The 26905-nt window shown below is 46.7% G+C and overlaps 1 protein-coding gene across 1 annotated transcript in view; it reads right to left on the reverse strand.

Annotated features, from left to right (window-relative positions):
• LOC142245189 (aldehyde oxidase-like) overlaps nucleotides 1–26905 on the reverse strand; it is a 168506-nt gene that overhangs the window by 115588 nt on the left and 26013 nt on the right. The window contains exons 4-6 of the mRNA XM_075317644.1: nucleotides 25890–25998; nucleotides 14153–14279; nucleotides 1147–1208 (exon numbers count right to left, since the gene is read on the reverse strand). Coding sequence (XP_075173759.1) covers nucleotides 1147–1208; nucleotides 14153–14279; nucleotides 25890–25998 — 298 coding nt within the window. The remainder of the gene's footprint in view (nucleotides 1–1146; nucleotides 1209–14152; nucleotides 14280–25889; nucleotides 25999–26905) is intronic.

Here is a 26905-nt window from a genome sequence, read left to right on the forward strand (position 1 = left end):
TAAGAATGCACTTGAAGAAAAATGGGTTTCATGGTTGAGTAACCAAAAGAAAGCCATTACTGAGCAAATGCCACAAAGTACCTCGCCTACAATACGCCAAACAGCCCAGAGATAAGCCTCCTAACGTCTGGTACAAGGTAATTTGGAGTGATGAGATCAAAATCAAACTTTTTGGCTACAACTATAAACATTACATTTGGAGAGGTGTCAACAAGGCCTATGATGAAAGCAACACCATTCCTACTGTAAATCACGGGGGTGGATCGCTGATGATGTGGGGACATGTGAGCTACAAAGGCATGGCAAACTTGGTCAAAATTGAAGGAAAGATGAATGCAGCACGTTATCAGCAAATACTGGAGGCAAATTTGCACACATCAGCCCGGAAGGTGCGCATAAGACCTACTTGAACGTTCCAACATGAAAACAATCCAAAACACAAGGCCAAATCGACCTGTCATTGACTACAGCAGAGCAAAGTGAAGGTGCTGGAGTGGCCATCTCAGTCTCCTGACCTCAATATCATTGAGCCACTCTGGGGAGAACTCAAGTGCGCAGTTCATGAAAGAAATCCCAGGAATTTAGAGGAACTGGAGGCTTTTAGCCAAGAAGTACATGCAGCTTTACCATCTGAGAAAATAAAGAACCTCATCCACAACTACCACAAAAGTCTTCAAGCTGTCTTTGATATTAGAGGGGGCAATACACGGTATTAAGAACTAGGGTATGTGAACTTTTGATCAAGGTAATTTGGATGTTTTTGGAAGTCATTATGATTTAAAAAGAGAAAACACAATAGTTTGACAATAAATGGCTTCACCCAACCATTAACCATGAGTGGAAACAAAGTTTTTGTGTTATCATTCATATTCTCTGAAAAAAAGGCCAAGAAAGGAAAAAAATCTGTTGGAGTATGTAAACTTTTTAGCACAACTGTGGCCGTAATTACGACATTGGCAACTCTCCTGAGATGTCTGTTTTACTAGATCCTTGTATGTCTTGTTTTGTGGAGGTGCATTTAATAGTGTCACATATCACGTATCACATAGTCCAGAGACATGTCAAATTTTGATCACATAAGTAACAGAAAGCTCTATGAAGGTGGAGGAACTCTATCATGTAGGTTCTGTTCAGTTATTTACTTACATTACAGAAAGTTCTGCATCCATCAACTATTGGTCGATATCCAGTACAGCGGCAAAGATTACCTAATAACAAAACATGAGTAAACAAAAAGGTAAAATTAACCTTCACACCTTTGACTGAAAAGCAACTATACATTTTTTTCTATGGTCATCCTTCCTATTCTCTAACTCCTCCTCTCAAATCAGCCTTCCATTCCTCCTGATTCTAAGATGGCCATATATCCCCACTTTCCCTATCTCATAGAACAAGAAAAGCAAAGGAGCTGTGGTGTAAACTTACTGCTGCAATCCCCAGGCCACCACAGCAGCGATCACAGAAGTAGGACACCTGGAACGCCAATTTGAGAGGTGGAGGCAGCGGGATACAGAAGCAGAGCACCAGATAAGGAGACATTCAAAGGAGATGTACAGTGCCTACAAGTAGTATTCAACCCCCTGCAGATTTAGCAGGTTTGATAAGATGCAAATAAGTTAGAGCCTGCAAACTTCAAACAAGAGCAGGATTTATTAACAGATGCATAAATCTTACAAACCAACAAGTTATGTTGCTCAGTTAAATTTTAATAAATTTTCAACATAAAAGTGTGGGTCAATTATTATTCAACACCTAGGTTTAATATTTTGTGGAATAACCCTTGTTTGCAATTACAGCTAATAATCGTCTTTTATAAGACCTGATCAGGCCGGCACAGGTCTCTGGAGTTATCTTGGCCCACTCCTCCATGCAGATCTTCTCCAAGTTATCTAGGTTCTTTGGGTGTCTCATGTGGACTTTAATCTTGAGCTCCTTCCACAAGTTTTCAATTGGGTTAAGGTCAGGAGACTGACTAGGCCACTGCAACACCTTTATTTTTTCCCTCTTGAACCAGGCCTTGGTTTTCTTGGCTGTGTGCTTTGGGTCATTGCCTTGTTGGAAGATGAAATGACGACCCATCTTAAGATCCTTGATGGAGGAGCGGAGGTTCTTGGCCAAAATTTCCAGGTAGGCCGTGCTATCCATCTTCCCATGGATGCGGACTAGATGGCCAGGCCCCTTGGCTGAGAAATAGCCCCACAGCATGATGCTGCCACCACCATGCTTGACTGTAGGGATGGTATTCTTGGGGTCGTATGCAGTGCCATCCAGTCTCCAAACGTCACGTGTGTGGTTGGCACCAAAGATCTCGATCTTGGTCTCATCAGACCAGAGAACCTTGAACCAGTCTGTCTCAGAGTCCTCCAAGTGATCATGAGCAAACTGTAGACGAGCCTTGACATGACGCTTTGAAAGTAAAGGTACCTTACGGGCTCATCTGGAACGGAGACCATTAGAGTACGTTACTTATGGTATTGACTGAAACCAATGTCCCCACTGCCATGATATCTTCCCGGAGCTCCTTCCTTGTTGTCCTTGGGTTAGCCTTGACTCTTCGGACAAGCCTGGCCTCGGCACGGGTGGAAACTTTCAAAGGCTGTCCAGGCCGTGGAAGGTTAACAGTAGTTCCATAAGCCTTCCACTTCCGGATGATGCTCCCAACAGTGGAGACAGGTAGGCCCAACTCCTTGGAAAGGGTTTTGTACCCCTTGCCAGCCCTGTGACCCTCCACGATCTTGTCTCTGATGGCCTTGGAATGCTCCTTTGTCTTTCCCATGTTGACCAAGTATGAGTGTTGTTCACAAGTTTGGGGAGGGTCTTAATTAGTCAGAAAAGGCTGGAAAAAGAGATAATTAATCCAAACATGTGAAGCTCATTGTTCTTTGTGCCTGAAATACTTCTTAATACTTTAGGGGAACCAAACAGAATTCTGGTGGTTTGAGGGGTTGAATAATAAATGACCCTCTGAATAAACTTTTCACAATTTAAAAAAAAAAAAAAAAGAAATAACAATCTTTTTTGCTGCAGTGCATTTCACACTTCCAGGCTGATCTACAGTCCAAATGTCACAATGCCAAGTTAATTCCGAACGTGTAAACCTGCTAAATCTGCAGGGGGTTGAATACTACTTGTAGGCACTGTATAGTCACTTTTTAGTCCACGATTGGTGGGTGACTTTAACCCCCTAAAATAATATGACAATTGTTTGTCATTGCTGGAATTCCCATATGTGGAGGGGGTTCAGGAGCTAAGCACTTTCCACAACAGGTGGATGCAGGCCTGTAATAGATAACTGGCATCTGTGTCTAACAGATCACTTCTGTTCACCATTTAAAAGTCGCCATCAATTTTTTTATTCAGGAGCATTATAATGACACTGTTATTTTTCAGAGGATTGTGTCAGGATGTGTGCAGAAACAAGCTGTGGATGTCCAAAGTCATAATGGTGTCTGGACCAGATTGAGAAGAATAGAATAAGAATAGCTCCAATTAACGAAGTCACCTATAAAGTACCTGAATGTAAATGTTTATTTGTGATACTGAACATGTCTTCTCAGTGCTGTGGTTTCTCTATGGTCCACAGTCTGATGATGGCTAGAAACAACAACTCCCAGTATCTCATTAACATTTTTAAGGACATACCGGGAATTGTAGGTTCACGCGATACAACTGTATATGGGGCTGACATTACAATTAATCGCTGTACAAAGCATGAATGCATGTATAGATGGTGGTTCTGATGCTGTATGCATGTACTGATAGTGATTCTAGTGATGTATTTACTGTATGTACTTATGATGATTCTGGTGATGTCTTCATGTACTTATGGTGGTTCTGTTAATGTATTCATGTGCTGAGGGTGGTTCTGGTGCTTTATTCATGTGCTGATGGAGGTTCTGGTGATTTATTTCTGTTCTGTTGGTGGTTGTGGTGATGTATTCCTGTATTGATGGCAATTCTGGTGATCTGTACTGATGGTGGTTGTGATACTGTATTCATGTACTGATGGTAGTTATGGTGATGCATTAATGTACTGATTGTGGTTATGATTCTATAATTCAGTATTGTTGGAGATTCTGGTAATGTATTCCAGTATTTGGTTCTGATCCTGTACACATGCAGCAATCCATAACCTGTCAGATAATGTGATATACAGCCATGTTAATAATGTATTGTGTCATCTGACAAATTAAGGGTTACTACATCTGTATTTATGTTAGGAGTATTAATTCTAAAATGAAGCATTATAGAATGCCAGATCCTAATGGTCTGTATTAAGCTCATTAAGCTCACTTTCTGGATCCGGTTCTGCTTGCTGGTACCAGCAGGCATCACATGTGCTTTTCATACTTATTGTCACGTGACAAATAGCTTCTCTTACTGCTTCTCTCAGTGAAGCAACGGCTACAGTGTTTCACTGAACATTGAGAGAATTAGTAACAGCAGCTAGTCAGCAATTTACTGTAAAGGGTGCTTTACACGCTGCGACATCACTAGCGATTGCTAGCGATGTCAAGCGCGATAGCACCCGTCCCCGCCGTTCGTGCGACATTTGGTGCTCGCTGCCATAGCGAACATTATCACTACGGCAGCGTCCCACGCACATGACCAGCTGAGGGAGGATTCTCCGGTCATGATGTCTGTGTAACCAAACCCCCTTATCCTCTAAAATTAAACACACGGACTGCATGCGACTTGGTTCAAATGGCCACAGCAGCCTTTTTTATTGCCTATTGTTTTACAGACTAGTACCTTAGGGACGCCGTCCAACGGGCGACCCAAAACAACCACATAACGGTAACAATAGACAATAACATTTACAATACCCCCCGGGGTAGGCCCAGTCCACTACTACTACTCCCCCTGTCCCCGGCCGCAACACACCGACCCAGAGACGAGGTGCCAATCACCCACGGATTGACCCCCACACTTTGGCAGAACCCCGTGCCTGCCACATCCCGGAAACCGAGAGCCACCATACCAAGACAATGACTCCCGGTCCAGCCACCAATCACTTCCAAACCTCTGGACCAGACCTACCCCCACCGCTACTGTGACAAAAGGTATCCCAACTACCCAAAAACATCTCCCACATGACAACACAAAGGGAGGGTGGGCGGGGATCGTTCGGCGTCCGGAAACAGAAGAGGAGGTAACTCCTTCCTCTCCCAGCTAACCCTTTCCCTGCTCCTCCTCTTCCTCCCCGGCTAAAACCATCCCCCAAAGCCATATTAGGCATATACCACTGTCCCTATTAACCCATCACTCCCTACCTCCCCCTTGGTCATGTCGCCCCTCCCCCCAAGTGGGTCCGTGGCTTTCTTGACCAGCTGAGGGAGGATTCTCCGGTCATGATGTCTGTGTAACCAAACCCCCTTATCCTCTAAAATTAAACACACGGACTGCATGCGACTTGGTTCAAATGGCCACAGCAGCCTTTTTTATTGCCTATTGTTTTACAGACTAGTACCTTAGGGACGCCGTCCAACGGGCGACCCAAAACAACCACATAACGGTAACAATAGACAATAACATTTACAATACCCCCCGGGGTAGGCCCAGTCCACTACTACTACTCCCCCTGTCCCCGGCCGCAACACACCGACCCAGAGACGAGGTGCCAATCACCCACGGATTGACCCCCACACTTTGGCAGAACCCCGTGCCTGCCACATCCCGGAAACCGAGAGCCACCATACCAAGACAATGACTCCCGGTCCAGCCACCAATCACTTCCAAACCTCTGGACCAGACCTACCCCCACCGCCACAGGACAGACCACGTGACACCTTACGTGGCCTGGACCCGCCACACACCAAAAGCACGCTCCACACCATCCTGCAGACCCAACGCCCATAAATCCAGACCGACCTCGTTGAGGTGCACACCATCACCCCTCCGAAATCGCCAATCAGCCGGCTCCAAATCCCTGTGCCGTACCACAATCCCACCATTCCTGGTCACAAACCTAGCCACTACCCTATTCACCTGGGCCCTGGCCTTATTAACCTTCTCCACCGACCGAGCCCCTCTCCATGCCAACCTGGTCACTATGTCAGACCATACGACCAGCAAACCAGGATACCGCTTCCACAACTGCAGTAAATCAATCTTTATGTCTCGGATCAAATCCCGCGACGCCCTGGCACCAAGATCATTACCCCCCACATGCAATACCAGCACATCCGGGGGCCGCTCAACTTTACAATGGAAACGAAATTCCGGGACCACCCTGCCCCACTCCATGCCCCGAACTCCGATCCATCGAACAGTCGCCTGCGCACGATCCAAACCCAGCTGTCGACCATTCGGGCGGACCTCCGCCCGACGGGCACCCCAAAATACGAAGGAGTGCCCCAAGATCCAGATCAGGCACTTCCCTATAACAAATAAAACAAAACGAAAATATCAAAACCAATAACAGCACAACCACCAACACATCAAAAAACACCCCTTTCCTCAAACCTTCCGCACGTAACCAAAGTCCCATGATGCTACAACAACTGCGGTCTCACATACCGCCGAAAACAAGAAGATTCCCATCTACCAATACGCTTTACCACCTCATCTCCAAGCCCCCAACGGGCTGCCTCCGTTGCTGCACCAATTCGGAATGAATGCGACCCGAATTCCTCCGGGCGCTCCCCCGCGTTACGTAGACTTAGCCGCAGCACCGCCACAAACTGAAACCTCGACAAAAACGACCCATTCAAATGCCGCAACAACGGGCCAGGTAAGCCTCCCCTCACGGCCATAAATCTCTCGACTAAACGCACAGGGCACAAGTCCTCTCCTGGAACCGCATATAACACCACCAATCTACCACGGCCCAGCTGATCCATTTTTGACCGGCGAATCCGGCACTCCACCTGTCTACTGCTCACTTGCACGTCCTCAAACATCAAACCACCACCCGTCACCCTGGACGGGCTCACCAGCTCGCCTATCCGGAACGCCCCATAAAAAGCGAGACCGAAAGCCGTTGTAAATAGAACCGTCTCGTACACAGACTCACAAATGCCGCTCAGGCCACCCACCATCCGTCTCAACAAACCAAACGATACAGGGCGCCTCTTGTCCCTCTCCCGTACGCCACGGCGAAAGCCCCGCAAAGCCTGACGAACCCGAAAATCCTGTGAAACATCACGCTCCCCTCTCATTTTTAACCAAAATGCCACTGCCGACACCCGATGTGCCACAGCCGATGCCGATCGCCCGGCTGAAAAATCCGTACTCACCAATGACAACAAAGCCACCAAGTAATCCACGCTTTCCCCACCAAACATCAGACGCAACAACTCCTCCCATTCAGCCCACACCTTAGCATACCGGCACCAAGTCACCTCGGTCACCGAGTTCCGAATCAAGTCTGAGATCACCGCCTCACCAGATGCCACAAATCCTCGGGGCACTCCACTCCAACTTCGTCCGCCCACGGCAACAGCGCCCGAAACCTGCTGAACTGAAAACGAGACAAAGCATCAGCCACCTCGTTGTCAACACCCGGAACGTGCCTTGCCACTACCTGCACATTCAACTGCAGACATCTCAACACTAAATGCCGCAAATACACCACCACCGGCTCCGACTTAGCAGACAAGTTGTTAATCGCGTGCACCACCGCCTGGTTATCACAATGAAAACACACTTTCCTTCCGGCAAAGTGCGACCCCCATAGCTCCACTGCCACTACAATGGGGAATAGCTCTAACAGAGCCAAATTCCTAACCAAGCCGCTCTCCCGCCACGCCTGTGGCCACTGCCCGACACACCAATGACCTCTGAAGACAGCCCCAAACCCGGCCGACCCCGCCGCATCCGTAAACAGCTGCAACGCCCCGTTAGACGCCACCCTCTCCATCACCAGCGTCCGGCCGTTGAAATGCTGCAAAAATTGATCCCATACTTCCAAATCGTCCCTGATCGCCTTTGTGATCCGCACAAAATGCGCCGGCAACCGTACCCCGGCCGTCGCCGTCGCCAAACGCCTCGCAAACACTCTCCCCATTGGCACAATTCTGCAAGCAAAATTCAATTTTCCAAGCAAAGACTGCACCGCCTTAAGCCGCACCTTCTTCGCCGCTTTTACCCCTGACACTGCGGACCTCAAATCACGGACCTTCTCCGCCGGCAACCTGCATTCCATAGCAATGGTGTCAATTTCAATTCCCAGAAAACACATCACCGGCGCCGGGCCTTCCGTCTTATCCGGCGCCAAAGGAATCCCGAAACTGGCCGCAACTTTTTGCAACGCAAATAGCAAACCCGCACAAACCATCGAACCCGCCGGCCCGACACACAGGAAATCATCCAAGTAATGAATGATGGACGTAAGCCCGGACACGTCCCGAACCACCCACTCAACAAACGAACTAAATGCCTCAAAGTACGAACACGAAATGGAACAGCCCATTGGCAAACAACGATCAACATAATAACTGCCATCCCACCAGCAACCCAACAAATGCTGACTATCTGGATGAACCGGTAACAACCGAAACGCTGCTTCCACATCCGCCTTTGCCATCAATGCACCCCGCCCCGCCGCCCTAACCAGGTCCAACGCCTTATCGAACGACACATAATATACCGCCGACAACTCCGGCGCAATGCCATCATTCACCGATAACCCTTCCGGGTAAGACAAATGATGAATCAGCCGAAATTTATTCCGCTCCTTCTTTGGTACCACCCCCAACGGTGACACCACCAAATTCCCGCACGGCGGGGCGACATAAGGGCCGCCCATCCTGCCCAAAGCCACCTCCCTTTCCAGCTTCTCATCCACCACTTCCGGGTGATCCCGAGCGGAACGCAAATTACGATACGGCGGAACCGATGCATTAACAACCGACGGAATATGAAAACCATCCGAAAAACCAGAACTTAACAACGCCGCCGCCTCCTTGTCCGGATACCTATTTAAAAACGGAACCATCACTTCTACCTTCACCGGCGTCGTCCCTCTTACCAGCCCCATCACCAGCCTTTCCTTTTCCTTTTTTAAAACATTTGGACAAGCTATGTCCCCCCCCACATCCGGAGCATTCATGCTTAAAACGGCACGCCGCTCCAAACCTGCACTGCCCTTCATTGTACTGCCAACACAAACCTTTCTTGAAACTTGCCGGGGACCCGGCCCCCCCCGAACCCCCGGCGCCCCCCCGAAAGGGCTGAGCCGGTGCCGACATCAATCGCATCCATAAGGAAATATCCTTATGGTCCCAACGCATATCTGGCCGCAATGCCTTCCGCTGCCTAAATTGCTCGTCGTAGCGCAGCCACGCCAGTCCGCCATAAACTCGATAAGCCTCCCCTATCGCATCCATGTAGCCGAACAAAGCCGAACAATGCTCCGGCTCCTTCTCCCCGACCACGCTCGCCAAAATCGCAAATGCCTGTAGCCAGTTGGCAAAAGTCCGAGGAATAAGCCTATAACGGCGCTTTTCCTCCTCGTCCTTCTCCTTTTTGGAATCACTCGGCTTAACCCTATCCAAATTAAATTTCTCCAGGGGAAGCAGAGAAAATATCTCCACATATTCCCCTTTCCAAATTTTTTCCCGCACCTCCTTCTTTAAATGGGCCCCCAGCGGGCCCTCAAAACAAACATAAACTTCGCTTTTAGCCCTATCATCTAAGCGCACCACCTCATCCTCCTTCTCCTTTTCCTTCTCCTTTTCCTTCTCCTTTTCCTTCTCCTTTCCCCCCCCCCGTCTCACTCCCCCCTTCGCCCCCCCCTCTACTCGCACCCGCTCCGTCACCCCCCGTCGCCGCCGAGGCCCCTAAACCGGCTGCACCCACCCACGCCGCCACCGGCGCCTGGGCCCCCTCCCCCCCCGCTCCCGAAGCCGCCGCCAGCCCCTGCAACAGCCCCAACAATTGACTCCACACTGCGAAACCAGCGGGCGCTGCCGTAGCCGCAGCCGCCCCCCCCCCCGAAGCCCCCCGCCAGCGCAGCCCCTGCCGCCTCCGCGGCCGTCTCACCCGACCGCCGCTCGGCGTCTCCCGAGACCGCCGCCTCGCTGTCCTCCGTCTGTCGTCCATCCGACTCCTCCGAACCGAAAGCCTCTTCCCCCTCCTCGCCGCTGGCCTCATCTTCCATCCGACATCCGGGGGGCGCCGCCGCAGCACCCCCCCCACCACGGCCGCCAGACAGGGCCGCCGCGTGGGCAGAGTCATCCCCGCTCCATCTCTTGCCCCGGGGTGACAACCCAGGAGACCGTCCTGTCCCCCGCGCCGGCACCCCGGGCCTCGACCTCTTGCGCCCGCCCCCCTGCCGACTGCAAGGGGCCTCTGGGCGCGGACGACCAGACGCCCGGCTCCGGATCTCAGCCGTCGTCGCCTCTGGCCCTCCTGGGCTATTGCAGGCCTCCATCCGCCGAGTCCTCCCGCTCCCACGGGAGACTGCCACATCCGGGGGCTGCACAGCGGTACTGAGTGACCCGGCGGTTGCCGCAGGGCTCCCGCCGTCACTCCTTCTCTCAGCCGCACCGGGGTCAGGCACCGCAGACCCCCCCCCGGCGCCGGACCTACCGCCACGTGCAGCCCCGCGGTCCCCCCGCCGACTGCAGGGGGATCTGCTGGCCTCTCTCCTGCGCCGAGCGCGCTCCCGGCCTGGAGCCGCTGCAGTCTCAGTAACTCCAGCCCGGAGGCCGGGACCGGAAGCAGGCCCCGTGCTGGCCACTCCCACCTCCCGACCGCCGCGGCTGGAACGAAGATTCCTCCCGCCGGCCTCTGCAGCAGCCAGACGCTGCTGCTGCGCTGCACTCTGCGGAGGGTCCCTGGAGGGGCTCTTACATCTCCTCCTCGCCCCCCCCCGCGCCCGGGGAATACCTGCGGGGGGGCCGCGACTGGCGCCCGCCGCTGCTGGGGGGACGAGGGGCAAGCGCCGACGGGTTAACCCCGGCAGCCCTGATGTGGGTCTGCACTGCCAGGGGCCCGTGCGCTGCGACCGCTGCCTGAATCAGACGCTGGAGCTCCTGAAGATCTGCCATGGAGGTGCACGTGCAGATCGTTCGGCGTCCGGAAACAGAAGAGGAGGTAACTCCTTCCTCTCCCAGCTAACCCTTTCCCTGCTCCTCCTCTTCCTCCCCGGCTAAAACCATCCCCCAAAGCCATATTAGGCATATACCACTGTCCCTATTAACCCATCACTCCCTACCTCCCCCTTGGTCATGTCGCCCCTCCCCCCAAGTGGGTCCGTGGCTTTCTTACCTTGTCAGTGACGTCGCTGTGATTGCCGAACAATCCCTCCCTCAAGGGGGAGGTGCGTTTGGCATCATAGCGATGTCACTGTGGCGTCATTAAGCGGCCGGCCAATAGCAGAGGAGGGGCGGAGAAGAGCTGCCGGGACATGCTGCCCACCTTCTTCCTTCCTCATTGCTGGTGGACGCAGGTAAGGAGATGTTCGTCGTTCCTGCGGTGTCACACAGAGTGATGTGTGATGCCGCAGGAACGTAGAACAACATCGTTTTGTTTTTTTTTATTAGAACTGGAGTGGTGCTACTAACATAAGTATTGACTGCAGTCACAAGGTCTCAGTGCAAGTTTAGGAGAGCCCCATTCCGAATCTCATGGACTTACATTGAGTAGTCACTTCTGGCTCGCCCACGACACATTGGTGTGATCTGGCAGGTCACAATCCGCAGGAAATGACCAGAGTGGCAATGATAACAAAAGATGGTGACTGATAAGTATATTACTAGGGGCAGGGAACTTACATAAGTGATACCCCTCCATTAGTAAAATAAATAAAAAATGCTTTAGTGGTGCTTAAGCTATGTATTGCAAGGGGGTGCCAAACTGAACTTTTGCCAGGGTTGCAGGAAAACCTACAATCGCCTCTATAGAATGGGAGGAAAAAGCACAAAAAAGTGACACGATCCTAACAGTGGTGTTCTCATTTTTGAAAGTCATCCCCTCTCCCCAGGGGATACCATTTCTGATTACTTTTTCTGATTACTGAGGATCTGATGCAATAGCCCCCAGCGAGAATGGAGCAGAAGTCAATCATGCACACCATTAAGAAAGAATGGAGCAGTTCTGCGCATATTCGACCACCGCTTCATACAGCCCTGTTTCTCGAGATCAATGGATGTCCCAGCATTCGGACTCCCAGCAATCGGAAACTTATCCCCTATCCTGTGAATAGGAATGACTTTCAAACTAAGGGTTACAGACAAAAGATATACACCGCTCTGTAGTTGGAACACTCTCAATGCAACATTGAAAAGAAGCTGACATTTGGCCCTTAAGAAATAAATGTCTGTCCGCATTCTAGTCTTGACAAGAAGCTGTTTGTTGTGTCTTATATTTGTTTTGTAGAGGCAGGCAGCGCTTTCCGCGCCAGAAAATCTAATTTTATAACAAGCAAGGATCTTAAAGCAACCCCACACTTCATTGGGCCAAATGCCATGGAGTTGGAATTGACTCTTCCAATTTTCCATCTCAAGCAGGAGGCTAATCTTCACTGAAATAATAAAGGGGTTTAACTTCAGTAAAACAAAAAGAAAGAGAAAATCATTACACCTCATAACGGATAAAATCACGTGACGGCACGACATAAAATCACAGGGATTAGACATCTCTGCAGCCAAAGGCTTTGAATCGTGGGGAAAAGAGATTTCATTAAAGGGGTTGTCTACTACTCGGAAAACCCCTTCTCAATCACTATTTTGCCCTACAATAAAATCATAACACTTATACTCACCTCAGGTGCGGGCGCCATTCCAGCTGTGTCGGCATTGCCGCTCCTGGAGCTTGTGTGACATAAGAATCTCTGTGGCTACTTCTCTGCCCCCTGTTTTGGATGTTATTGACATTCGGGGGAAGCGAGAGTTGGGGCTGCTCTCTTACGTCTCCGAATGTCTGATTTGGAATGGTGCCGGAAGATAGTATAGGTGTTATTATTTTATATTGAAAAAATAAGCTGATTGAGAAGGGGTCATCTGAGTACTGGACAACAGCTTTAAAATAGATCTGTCACCAGATTGGGCCTGCGGAATGGCAGAACTGCTGGCCCAAACTCTGCGCTGTACCATGCAGAAAACATGTGTAGTGACACACCACTGGAATCAGGGTCTCTGTCTCTACATTATGCTGCTCTTAGTTCAGGCAGCAAAAACATGATGACAGGTTCCCTTTAAGTATTTATCTGCTAGTATATAACTAAGGCTTCTTTGTCAAGATCAACGTCTGGAGAAAACAGAGTGATAAATAACATTACATTGTAAAAAATCACCTCTATATTTCCCTTGTATTTTATACTGCAGACCACTGCGCAACCAGCTCTGTCCTCACCTATTGTACCATCACCCATTCCCTGTAGACCGTGAGCCCTCGCGGGCAGGGTCCTCTCTCCTCCTATACCAGTCTGTTTTGTACTGTTAATGATTGTTGTACGTATACCCTCTTTCACTTGTAAAGCGCCATGGAATAAATGGCGCTATAATAATAAATAATAATAATACTGAAGTAGAGAATAGGGCAGCATGGTAGCTCAGTGTACGCACTGTAGCCTTACATAACTGAGGCAGGTCCTGCATTCAAATCCTACCAAGGACATCTGCATGTTCTCCCTATGTTTGGGTGGGTTTCTCCTACACTCCAAAGACATACTAATAGGGAACTGATTTTGTGAGCCCCGATGGGGAGAGTGATGATGACATTTGGAAAGTAATGGTGTACAATAAATAAGTAGAATTTCTTGTTCTGACTTGCTACATAACCGGCTGGGATTGTGCAACCAGTTATGTAAGAAAATATCAGCAGCTATGTGCTGTCTACATCTGAGCTGATCTCATACCCCAGAGCTCACGCTGAGCAGGCATACAATACAGCAATAACTGAGGAACAAAAGTCAGATGTTACCATTGTCATACCTTAATATCTTCCCCTATCCCCGTCCTTCCTTCCCTTACCATTTTAACTCTTTTGTTCCCTTTTTACCCCCAATAAAACTATATCCTGACCCAATATTAATCCTCCCTGACTTCTCCTACACCCATGCCTTCATAAATCGTTTAATAATAGAATTATTTCTATTACTCTGTTACCATAAACCTATGTATATTCAAAAATTTAAGAAACAAACTAATACAACTTGATTTTTTATTAGAGATTAATAAAAACTTTTGAAACACCATTGTCATACCTCCCAGGGCTTCATTTATCTGCTGCATGGAGGGTTGTGGATGGTTCCTCAGCAAGCTGTACATAGACATCACCATCCCAGGAGTACAGAAACCGCACTGAGATCCATGAGCTTTTGCTATTCTTTCCTGTAGGTAATATTTACTTTAATATCAATATTGAAAGTGACCAGACAGACAAGTACAATACTTCGTTAGGATGGGTAAGCCACTACTTATTATATAAGATATCGGAATTATGGGGTATTAAAATAACAAAGAACAAATACTCACATACCAGGCTCGTGCCGCTCCCCGCACCACTGCATGTGTACCCTACCGTCTCCTCACCTTGTCTTCTGCTAGGGAACCTTTCCTAAACTCTGCAGGTAAAGCGTTGGTAACCCTGGTAGGTGGGCACCTCCATACACTCATTTTTAATATAAAAAATAGAGAGAACACCCACTTTACTACAAAACTGCACCTGGAAAGTGTTAAAGGAATTGACCAGGACAAAAAATATTTAAATCACTTTATAGCCTAATTATATACAGCATTTATATGATACACCTAATTGGGTCCACCATTATCACTATAGCTATCATAGTGGTCAGTCTCAGATTGACCCTTATACTGATGGTTCTCCAATGGGCGACTCAATCTGGGGCAACACGTCCGCCCTACATCATGAGCTCTCTCTTGTACGTATCTGCGATTGGCTGAACTTTGGACAGTGAGAGGCATCCCTAGGTTTAAAGTAGACCGTTCACCAAGTATTTTATGTTGCATAGGACACATGATATAATAGACAGGAAGACAGGAATAAAACTTTATTATTTATTTCGCCTCTCCGTTTATATTAGTCAGTGAATTTGGCACCAAATGAGTTAACTTTTTTAATTCCAAGTAGGTGCTATCAGACAGTTTCCATTGGGGGTGTGTATTTGTTCTCCCTGTATGATGCTCACCAATTATAAGCAGGCAACAACACAGCAGAAAAAGAACACGCCTCCGCCATAGCTCAAAAAACAAAAAACAAATTCTCAGTGTATGAGATATACAACAGATTGCCTTTATCTACTGGTTTAATCTTGTGCATGACTAGAAAGTACAGATGGGTAACACCTTCAAAATAAGGTTCCTCTGGGCTGAAGAGCAGCACAGCTGAGTGTAGCCGTGTCACATTACAAACCCCTCTATGAGCTCTTCTCCAGTCCTAGAGGGGTCATCTCTGATTTTCATGCCCATCCCACCAAAATGTCAGTATCACACTTATATCTGTTGTATTCAACTTGTAATCACTGTACAGTAAGGTCAGAGCAAGGTCTCATTACATCTAGTAGTCCAAGACAGACAAGCTGCTCCTGTATAAGATGTAATGACAGCCCGAATCTCACTGCAGAACAATTACAAATTCCTTGAGGACAGCAGACAAAAGTGATGAAGAGATCTGGTAGAAGAATTTGCAATCTGACACTGCTAATCTCAGCTGCACTGCCCCTCCCTGTACACTGGCTCATACAGAATGACAGTCTATATGATCAGAGCTGTCTGTCATTACATGTCTCACACACTAAGAAATCTGCTCTAAACTATGGTGGAGCCTGTTCTTCTTTCCTTTGAGTGTTGCTGCCTGCTTATCATTATACAGGGAGAAGTACACACCCCTAGTGAAAACTGCCTGATAGCACTAACTTGGACTTTAGAAATAGTTAACTCATTAGGTGCCAAATACTTTTATTACTAATATCTCTGCAATGGAGAGGCAAAATAAAAATACAAATGTTTTATTCCACTTTGCAGCCACTAATATATCATGTATCCAGTTGAACATGAAAATTGGTGAAAGGTCCTCTTTAATGCATGAGCATGGCTCACCCGACATGCAGCAAACTAGCTGAAAAGTGCACAGATTGATGCACTATAATAATCCATGTACTTTTTGATCACCACCATGTCTTTATTACGCACTATGTTGTTTGAATCACAAACCCAATTTTAAAACCGTTCTTGCGATGTGCTTATTAGTTAGCAACAAATCATGGGGGCATTGATTTCACCCCACTAATCATGTTACCAAGTCTCTGTGGGAGTGAGTGACATGATTTGCAAAAGCGACATCACTGCTGTCTCTATACAAATAAGGGTACTTTCACACTTGCGTTGGTTTTTTTTGGCGCAATCCGCTGTCTTGGGAAACAACAGAATACGTTAACGGATTCCGTTGTCTCCCATAGACTTGCATTGATGACGGATTGTGCCAAAAGTACCTGCGTTGCTTCCGTTGGCCGATGCTCCGTTGCTTCCACCAAGCGGAAGCAACGCAGAATGTAACGTTAAATGCTTGTGTCAAAATGACGCCAACCAACGGATTCCGTTGGTTCAGTTAAAATTTATAATGGTTCCCTATGGTAGCGGATTACGTTGCTAAGTGCTTAACAACGGAATCCGCTGCTGGATTCCGCTAATTTATACTGAGCATGCCCAGAATGAAAAAAAATGAAAAAAGAAATAAAACAGAGCTGACGGATTCCATTAGACGGACGCCTAACGGACGCCAAACGGATGCAACAGTCCGTTATTTTACAGGAATCAGCTAACGGATTCCTGTGAAATAACGGACCCGTTGCATCCGTTGACACCACAAAAATAACGGATGCGTCAAAACGACGCAGCAACGGACCCAGCGGATTCAACCCAACGCAAGTGTGAAACTAGCCTAACACACATGCTGGCAACATTTTGCCCCCCTGGCAATACACTCTGAATCTGGGTGTATGCTCCTCAGGTTTATTGGCGGAGTACACATGCCCAGGGAAGCAGCAGTGACACCGGACTCAGCCAGCTATGAAGGTCTTATCACCCCCAAAGACCACCATGGAGCATCTCAATGGCTGGCTGAATCTGCCATGACTGCTGCTCCTTAGGGTACTTTCACACTTGCGTTATTTTCCTTCCGTTACAATCCGCCCTTTTGGGAAACAGCGGAATCCGTTAACGGATTCCGCTGTTTCCCATAAACTTGTATGGTTGACGGATTGTACCAAAAGGAGCTGCGTTGCTTCCGCTGGGCGACGCTCCGTTGCTTCCGCCCAGCGGGAGGAACGCAGCATGTAACGTTATTTTGAGCAGCGGAATCCTCTGGATTTCACTGCGCATGCTCTTTTTTTTTTTTTTTTTTTTTTTTTTTTTTTTTTAAATCAAACTTTATTTTGGCTCGCGGTGGCCGAACGTTCAGCTGAGCGCCCGGCCGTCGGCAAGCGACAGCGCTCAGCTGAATGACCGGCCACCAGCATGCCCGGGCGCCGGCAAGTGACAGCGATCAGCTGATCACCCGGCGGCCGGCTGCAGGGAGCGATCAGCTGATCACCCGGCGGCCGGCTGCAGGGAGCGATCAGCTGATCACCCGGCGGCCGGCTGCAGGGAGCGATCAGCTGATCACCCGGCGGCCGGGAGCGATCAGCTGATCACCCGGCGGCCGGGAGCGATCAGCTGATCACCCGGCAGCCGGCTGCAGGGAGCGATCAGCTGATCACCCGGCAGCCGGGAGCGATCAGCTGATCACCCGGCGGGCGGGAGCGATCAGCTGATCACCCGGCGGCCGGCTACTGGGAGCAATCAGCTGATCACCCAGCGGCCGGCTGCAGGGAACGATCAGCTGATCGTTCACTATAGTCTGCCGCTGGTAAAACCGGGAAAAAAAAAAAAAAAAAAATCAAAACGAATTGCGTTGTTTTGCAGCATCCGTTGCATCCGTTGTGTCACTATATGCAACACATCCGTTGCATCCGTTACACAACGCAATGCAACGGATACCGTTCAACGCAAGTGTGAAAGTAGCCTTAGGCATGCATAGTGCGCCTGTGAAGCCATAAAGCATACATTTGGTTAAACTGTACATTGCCAGAAAGCCAGAAAGTCACGTGCAAGCATACGATTTGCAAAGAGACAGCGGTTGACGTTGCTCTTGTAAATCAATTCACTCATGCCCACTGGGCAGAATAAGCAAATTGTAGGCGCAGCAGCGTGCCACATAAGAATAGCAAACATCTACACCCAAATCAAACACTAGCTGACAAATCGTAAGCTACAGTCTGAGTTTAGTCCAATCAGTTATTACACTTCGAGATCTTTACATTACATAACTCATACTTTATTTTAGATTTCTTACTGAAAAACATTATTAAGCCCTTCACTACCTTGCAATTTTCCGCTTTTGCTCTTTAGTTTTTTTGCTGACACATTTCTGTCACAGAGGTGCCGTTAGTCATTTATGCTATGACTGAGGGCACCTCTGTGCCAGATATGTGTCAGCAAATGCTCATTTCTGCTTTTTAATGTAGACCAATAAATTGGATGTTTTAATATACTGAATGGTTTGGGCTTCACTCCTCACTCCTCCTCTCACTGCCTTCATTGTTCCTTGCTGCTCTGCACAAGTATGGGATTAGCACCTTCCGGACTCTGGATCCTTGTCTCTTTTTTTCTCTCGTGCTTACAAAAAAGTTGTGTGTGCATAACTTTTTTGCCAACGGATCCAAGATTCAACGGATACGTCATAACGGATAACTACAGAACATGAGAACCCAGCATTAACCTTTTTATTTTTCATTTTGCATTTTACTTTTGCATAATAAACATAATTGTGGCATTTTGATTTTTTTACTCATAACGCTTATATACCAATTGAATTCATTTTACATTTTAATAGATCTGACTTTTAAGAACGCAGCAATGCCTATTTGTATTTTTGGATTGTTTTATCTTTAATGGGGCAAAGAAAGGGGAGATGATTTCAACTTTTTTCTCACTTTTTACTGTATTTAATAGTCCCCTTAGGGGACTTAAAGCTGCAATTGTTCAATTGCTTGTGCTGTACATAACAGTGCATCAGCACTCCTATGTATAGCTAAAATCACGATCTCCTATGAAAGGGGTCGGCGTTAATAGGAGAATCATGATAACAGGCATGAGGGTCATCAGCTGACCCCTGGCAGTCATGGCAACCCATCGGTGCCCCATGATCCTGTCGCTGGTGTGCCAATGAGAGCGTGGAATGACACGCCCACCTGCCGGCGCATGTTAAATGCCGCTGTTAGAGATTGACAGCGGCATCTAATAGGTTAACAGCCATGTCTGGATCTACAATCCGCCCGCAGATGTTGGAGGCACATGATGGCTGATTAAAGCCTGCATCAAAAGCAGGAGCACGACCTTTGGTGTACATGTCCGTCACAGGCCGTAAAAGAGTTAATAAGGTAAATTACAAAAAACAATATTAGGCTATAAAGTGTTTTTTTTTTGCTTGTTTTTTATTACTATAGTCCTAGACAACCCCTATAATCTAATGCAAATATAGTTCTAAATAGGACCTTGTGACATTTACTACAAGCAGCTGTTACTCTAGATTCACCTTTGAACAATGTTATAGTTTAACTATAGTTTATCTATATAAAAGTTCGACCAACTATGCGAGCATTTTCTCCACTTCTTTTGAGGAGTCATTGTCATCCGCAGTAACATTTACACTGATGTATTCTGCTAGACTTAACATTTGTCTCTTTTTAATAATGTATTAAAAATTAGTAAACTGATATTCCACACACAAGCTAAGTGGAATTGTCAATATGAGCGGAGCCGGTGAAGTGAAGCATGTGAGTTTACTCATTTATATTTTTTCACATACACAAGAGGGGCAAGTTATGACCTTCATGATGCTGGATGTTTTTTTACTCATAAAGAACCCACAACAACCAACACTTAAGATCTTATAAGATCTGTCCGTTCACCGTCCCTGGGATTCCTACAGGCCTTCTAACCCTTGGTGTCTTCCATTCTCACGTGCCATCTGAGCCTTGATGTCTTCTCACTTTTTTTATTGCCATTGAAGAAGTTGTTAGATTAATGGAATTCTCCAACACTGAAATATTTTTTTTCGAAGCATAGTCACTTTTCAACACCTCCGCGAATCCAACGTAGGCTGTTCTGTCTGCTCTGTTCACCCGTCACCAGGATGCAGTGGTCAGATAAGTGAAGAGCAAATAGTAACTATTCGTGTTTGGATTATTTGTACCAAATCCCAAAGTTCTATTCCGGTATTCGTCACAAATAACGAACCTAATGCAAGTCACTGGGGAACCCGAGCATTGCTGCCAAATACTGGAATACTACTTGGTATTTGGTAATAATTATCCGAACATGAATATATACTATTTGCCCATCTCTACTTGTCATCAGCTGTTTCTCTGATGACGTGCTCTTCTAGCCACCTGATTGCAGTGTTCCTGGTGACATCTGAATGGAGCAGCAGACATCCCTTCCAGAACCAGCGCAGACCTCCGGAGCCACCACTGGCAGACCCAAGTGGAATGTGAAAAGTGAATATATGTCCATTATTCATGCCTGATAAAATATATTCTAGTCTTTGCAAACCCATTAGAAATGTACCTACACATTTGCAAAGATTCTTTTATATGTTGCACATCATTAAATATCAAGCATTGGTTAGGGGCACAGGTCCTAAGACCCTCACTGAGGATTCAAAAAGCTGTTCTGCATTAGTCAGCTTTTGCGTGATCCTAATCCACATACAGGAGTTAAGGGATTCTTAATAGTATTTTAAACAATTGTTTTGCAGGTTTCAAAATGCAACGCGGCTGCGATGTGTGAATACAGCCTTAGCGTTCTCCCCAGCTGTAATCCTGCAGAGCTAAGAGAAGCATTTCCCTCCATCAGCTATTCAAGTCCAAATAGGAATATCATAATATCATAGTTACATAGTTACAAAAGTGGAAAAAAGACCTAGGTCCATCTAGTTCAACCTTCCTCCACCAATTCTACATTTTGTCATTAAATCATTTATAACCAACAATGTTTTGTGTACTGAGTAAATCATCCAGCCCTTTTTTAAAAGCTGTTCTAGTATCTGCCATTACTACCTCTTGCGGTAGGGCATTCCACAGTCTGACCGCTCTAACTGTAAAGAACCCTTTCCTATTTAGCTGCCGGAATCACTTTTCTTCCACTCGCAGTAAGTGCCCCCTGGTCCTTAGTATTGTCTTTGGAAGGAATAAGTCATGTGCCAGTTCTTTATATTGACCACACATGTATTTATAAATATAAATGAGATATCCTCTGAGACGTCTTTTTTCTAAGCTAAACAAATCTAACTTTTCCAACCTGTCATCATATGGGAGGCCTCCATTCCTTGTAGTAGTCTAGTTGCCCGCCTTTGAACCGATTCTAACTTCTAAATGTCCGTTTTTAAAATGTGGAGCCCAAAACTGGATCCCATGTTCTAGATGTGACCTTAGAAGCGATTTATAGAGGGGTAACAATACGTTGGGATCACGGGATCTAATCTCTCTTTTTATACACCCTAATATCTTGTTTGTTTCTGTAGCAAATAATACTTTTACTTTTCAAAACAAATACATTGTGTAAATCTGCTGCTTTCTACAGGTCACAAATGTTCCTTAAAGCTGTCAAATTTATGGTGTATTTACACATGAGCGTTCCAGCGATTTCAGCTCTGGGGGCATTCGCCTGACACTGTTATTTCATGTGAATGGTGTAGCCTTTCAGCAGTCGCTAATGTCCTGCTTTGCTCACAGATCCCTCTAACAAAATTCAGGTGTTAGGGCAAAATGTGAGCGCTGCAACCAAGTAGCGACCATTAATTGCTATGTCCCAAGAGAAAATGTCATGCGAGTGGCTGGAGACCCAGTGTCGATATCGCTGGAACAGCGCCGATGTGGGCGGTGAGTGCAAGTATTTTCTATGTTACTCAGGGGGATTAATAAGTTTAGTCCTTGATGACTCAAAATGCTTCTAGCTAGAGGTGAGAGAATCAATGCGCAGGATTCCAGTCCATCAGCCAGGTCAGTGATCTGTGACCTCTGAAGGGAAGCTCTGTGAATCTCCTTATCTTACAGCTCTGTGAATCTCCTTATCTTACAGCTCTGTGAATCTCCTTATCTGGCTTAGCGTAATTAGTGCGGTTTGATGCACACAAGATATAATGCAAGCTCGTCCAATTAAAAGAGGAGCGAAATGCTGAGAGGTAAGATTTGAAGAGCTCCTGTCACATACACTGACAAGCAAAAGGGTAACACTGTTTTGAACTTTTGACTTTCACGCTCTATATCTCACCATCCACTACAGCTTTGAGTGTGTGACTACCTTCAATTTATGTACAATCATCTTGGCTATCTCATACTTTAATTTGATTTGCAACTATTTAGCCTGTGATTAGTTATGCAGATTCTTGTCATGTCACAGCATTGTAAGGGGTGCTTCACACACAGCGAGCTCACTGCCGAGATCGCTGCTGAGTCACGCTTTTTGTGACGCAGCAGTGACCTCATTAGCGATCTCGCTGTGTGTGACACTGAGCAGCGATCTGGCCCCTGCTGCGAGATCGCTGCTCGTTACACACAGCCCTGGTTCGTTTTCTTCAAAGGCGCTCTCCCACTGTGACACACAGATCGCTGTGTGTGACAGCAAGAGAGCGACAAATGAAGCGAGCAGGGAGCAGGAGCCGGCGTCTGGCAGCTGAGGTAAGCTGTATCCAAGATAAACATCGGGTAACCAAGGGGGTTACCCGATATTTACCTTAGTTACCAGCCTCCGCAGCTCTCACGCTGCCTGTGCTGCCGGCTCCGGCTCTCTGCACATGTAGCTGCTGTACACATCGGGTTAATTAACCCGATGTGTACAGCAGCTAGGAGAGCAAGGAGCCAGCGCTAAGCAGTGTGCGCGGCTCCCTGCTCTCTGCACATGTAGCTGCATTACACATCGGGTTAATTAACCCGATGTGTACAGCAGCTAGGAGAGCAAGGAGCCAGCGCTCAGTGTGCGCGGCTCCCTGCTCCCTGCTCACACTGGTAACTAATGTAAACATCGGGTAACCATACCCGATGTTTACCTTAGTTACCAGTCTCCGCAGCTTCCAGACGGCGGCTCCGTGCAAGCGCAGCGTCGCTTGCACGTCGCTGCTGGCTGGGGGCTGTTCACTGGTCGCTGGTGAGATCTGCCTGTTTGACAGCTCACCAGCGACCATGTAGCGATGCAGCAGCGATCCTGACCAGGTCAGATCGCTGGTCGGATCGCTGCTGCATCGCTAAGTGTGAAGGTACCCTTACTGTTTTGCTCCGTAAAATCTAAATTTAAATGTTTATTATTTTATTATTACTGTAAAAATACACCTTTGGCTTTCAACACTGCCCTAATTCTTATGAGCATACTTTTGATCAGATTCAGGCATGTCTCAATTGAAATCTGATCCAAGGTCTCATTACACGTTCCCACAGCTTTTTCTTCAATTCTAGAACAATAATACAATATTTATTAACTTATATAGCACTATTATTTCCACAGCACTTTACATACATCAGAAACACTGTCCCCATTGGGGCTCACAATCTTAGGTCCCGATCAGTATGTCTTTGGAGTGTGGGAGGAACCCAAAGTACCTGGAGGAAACTCACGCAAACACGGGGAGAACATACAAACTCCACCCACAAGTGCTCAATTGGGTTGAGGTCTGGGGACTATGAGGCCAATCCAACATCTCTATTTCATTATCATTGAACAATTTCTTTGCCAATCTCAATGTATACTATAGTCGTTGTCCTGATGGAACACTATGTCGTCTTTTCATACCCATAGTAGGATATTCACATATAGTTCTGCATAGAGCCTGCCATCGATTCTTGTCAAGTATCAAATGCCTTTGGCTGTGAGACACCCCCATATCATCAGGCTTACTCCACCGAACTTGACAGTTCTTTCAATTTCTCGATCTGTTAGCTCCTTTTTCAATTGTTTCTTACAGACCCATTTGCATGCATCAGAGCCTAGTCTATTGACTTTCATTTCATTGCTCCAAATCACCCATTTCCATTCTTCTACTGTACATGTTTTGTATTTTTTTGCAAACTCAAGACAACGCTTCTTATGATGATATTGCAGTAGAGCCTTCTTCCCCTTGTGACCTTGGAATGAGACGACTTGTTGACTCCAATATTTTGCCTGGACGTCCATCTCTTGGCTTTGAATGTATGGACGGACGTCATTTCATATTCTTCCAACAGTCATAGCTCTCACATGATGTAGTTTGGCAATTTACTTGTCCGAGAGACCACTATCCGTGACCTGGATGATGCGGTTTCTCTTTTCTTGGGAAATCTTCTTCATGGCTGCCCCTCGATTCAAACCAGTATCCTTTCAGTTAGCAATCAACCTAATAACACACTGAGCTATTAGGGAATGTAACAATAGGTTCTAAGTTGTAGTATGCAGAAAGAAAAAAAATTGAATATCAGCAGGAAAACAGTAACAATGGAGTAACATGACAAGAATCTGCATAACTAATTATATGCTAAATAGTTGCTCGTCAAATTTTTGAATGTGATAGCCAAGATGATTGTGTATAAAATGAAGGTAGTCTCACATTCAAAGCTGTAATGGATGGTAAGATATGGAGCGTGAAGGTCAAAAGTTCAAAACATTGTTACCCTTTTGCTTGTCATTGTATTAGTGACCTGGTCAGCGGACTAGAGTCTTGCAAATTGATTCTCCCATCGCTACTCATAGCCTTTCTTAGAATATGTTAACGGTTTGATTCTCGGAGAGCAGTGTTCGTGTGTTGGATAATATCAGCCTAACACTTGGTAGGTGACTGCAGTAAGTTACATAGTGCAGTACTGAATGAATGGAAATAAGGTAACCTCTTATATTGTACTGATGTTATGTGCTGGGAAAATGTGTATCTAAGGGCTGGTTCACACTAAGCGACAGCGACAACGAGGTTGCTGTTACGTCACCATTTTCTGTGACGTAACAGCGACCTTGTAAGTCGCTGTTATGATCGCTGCTTAGCTGTCAAACACAGCAGCCGAAGCAGCAATCATAACCGCGAGAGCAGGGAGCCGTGCACACTGCTTAGCGCTGGCTCCTTGCTCTCCTAGCTACAGTACACATCGGGTTAATTAACCCGATGTGTACTGCAGCTACATGTGGAGAGAGCCGGAGCCGGCAGCACAGGCAGCGTGAGAGCTGCGGAGGCTGGTAACTAAGGTAAATATCGGGTAACCACCTTGGTTACCCGATGTTTACCCTGGTTACAGCTTACCGCAGCTGCCAGATGCCGGCTCCTGCTCTCTGCTCGCTTCATTTCGTCGCTCTCTCGCTGTCACACACAGCGATCTGTGTGTCACAGCGGGAGAGCGCCTTTGAAAAAAACGAACCAGGGCTGTGTGTAACATTGTTATTGACATAGATTGTTGATTGACATAGATTATGGGTGGCTACTTGGATTACGCTGGTGACGACATTGTCATCACCAGCGTTATCCAAGTACCCGCCCATAAATCTCGCGCCTGCGCAATAAGATCACCGACGCTCGCGGTTTGAACAGTGCTCAGTCCCGCGATAGTGCCACTGGGCATGCGCGAGACTTCAGGAGCACTAACTAACATGAGGGCGGTGGCCTCATCTATGTCAATCAACACTGGGGGACAGCGAACAGCGGCAGGAGGGGGAATAACGGACGCAATACAGCCCGCCCCCGTGGCCAGCAAAGATCATTAGCATACCAAAAGGTAAGATTTTATAAAGTGTTTATTTAGTTCTGAAAGGGGGGCCAGTAGGAAGATGAACCTTTCTAGAATGCAGCCCAGGAGCTGCAGAAGGGGATTCTTTTAGTTTCATAGCGAAAATTCTAGTGACAGGTTCCCTTTAAACAATTTTAAGATTTACCTGTACTGGGTGCAGCCTGCTGGTTGTGCTCCCAATTCCTTCCACAGTGGTAATGGCAGCTCCATGCAGACAGCATACCGGAAGCAGGCAAGCATTGGCCGAGTAATGGCTTGATGAGTTAAGACATTAACTGAAGAGAAGTGTAACGACATATACAGATGCTTGGAAAAAGAGGATAGCGTAAACAGGAGTTAAACCATGTCATTAAATGGGCTGTCTCATGATCTTAAATGGTTAAAATTACCATGAAAGGTAAACTTTGCAATGTACTTATTATTAAGATTCCAGTTTGCCAGCATACGTGTACCTGCTCTCCTCTGATGATGCAGAGGTAAAGCATGGGCCATATTTCCAAACTATAACCCAAGCAGGAGCACACAGCCACCAATGAGCAGGAATTCTTGAGGCTGGGGAGCAGTGCACTCCAGAAGATTGAAAAGTAGACAAGCCCTTTTACATGTCTCAATACATAAAGAATAGGGATTTCCTAGTTTCTGGGTTCTAGGATTGGTTGACCTAGTGCAAAACATCTGAACTATTCAACTTTTACTTGTCATGCAGTTGAAGGTCATAGAGTAACAGAAAAAGATATGAAACACCTGAATCACCTAGAACAGGCAATCTAGTCCTACAGAACCACAGCAAGATTTCTAGTTCCATTTTTAGCTCCAATAGTGGCCAGATGTATAGAGTAAATGACGCTAAATAGCCCAGTCACAGTCACTATAATATATATATATATATATATATAAAATATAATATAATATATACACCGTACATATATTCATTTAATCATCTTTGCCAACTTGACTTTTTCATTTTTTTCTAGCCGGAATATAAAAAAATCCCGGACATACAATATTTTTTACGGCCACATTGAAAAACCATAGTGATACTTGTCTATAGCCCGTAATTCTGAGATGAAAACATGAGCTGTAGTCACGGTCAACTGCAAAATACTGATAATTACAGTTATTGATAAACTGTATGAGTTTCTCAAGCTTAAAAAAAATCAT

The sequence above is a fragment of the Anomaloglossus baeobatrachus genome, chromosome 7 (assembly GCF_048569485.1).
Source record: "Anomaloglossus baeobatrachus isolate aAnoBae1 chromosome 7, aAnoBae1.hap1, whole genome shotgun sequence".
In the NCBI taxonomy this organism is placed as follows: Eukaryota; Metazoa; Chordata; class Amphibia; order Anura; family Aromobatidae; genus Anomaloglossus; species Anomaloglossus baeobatrachus.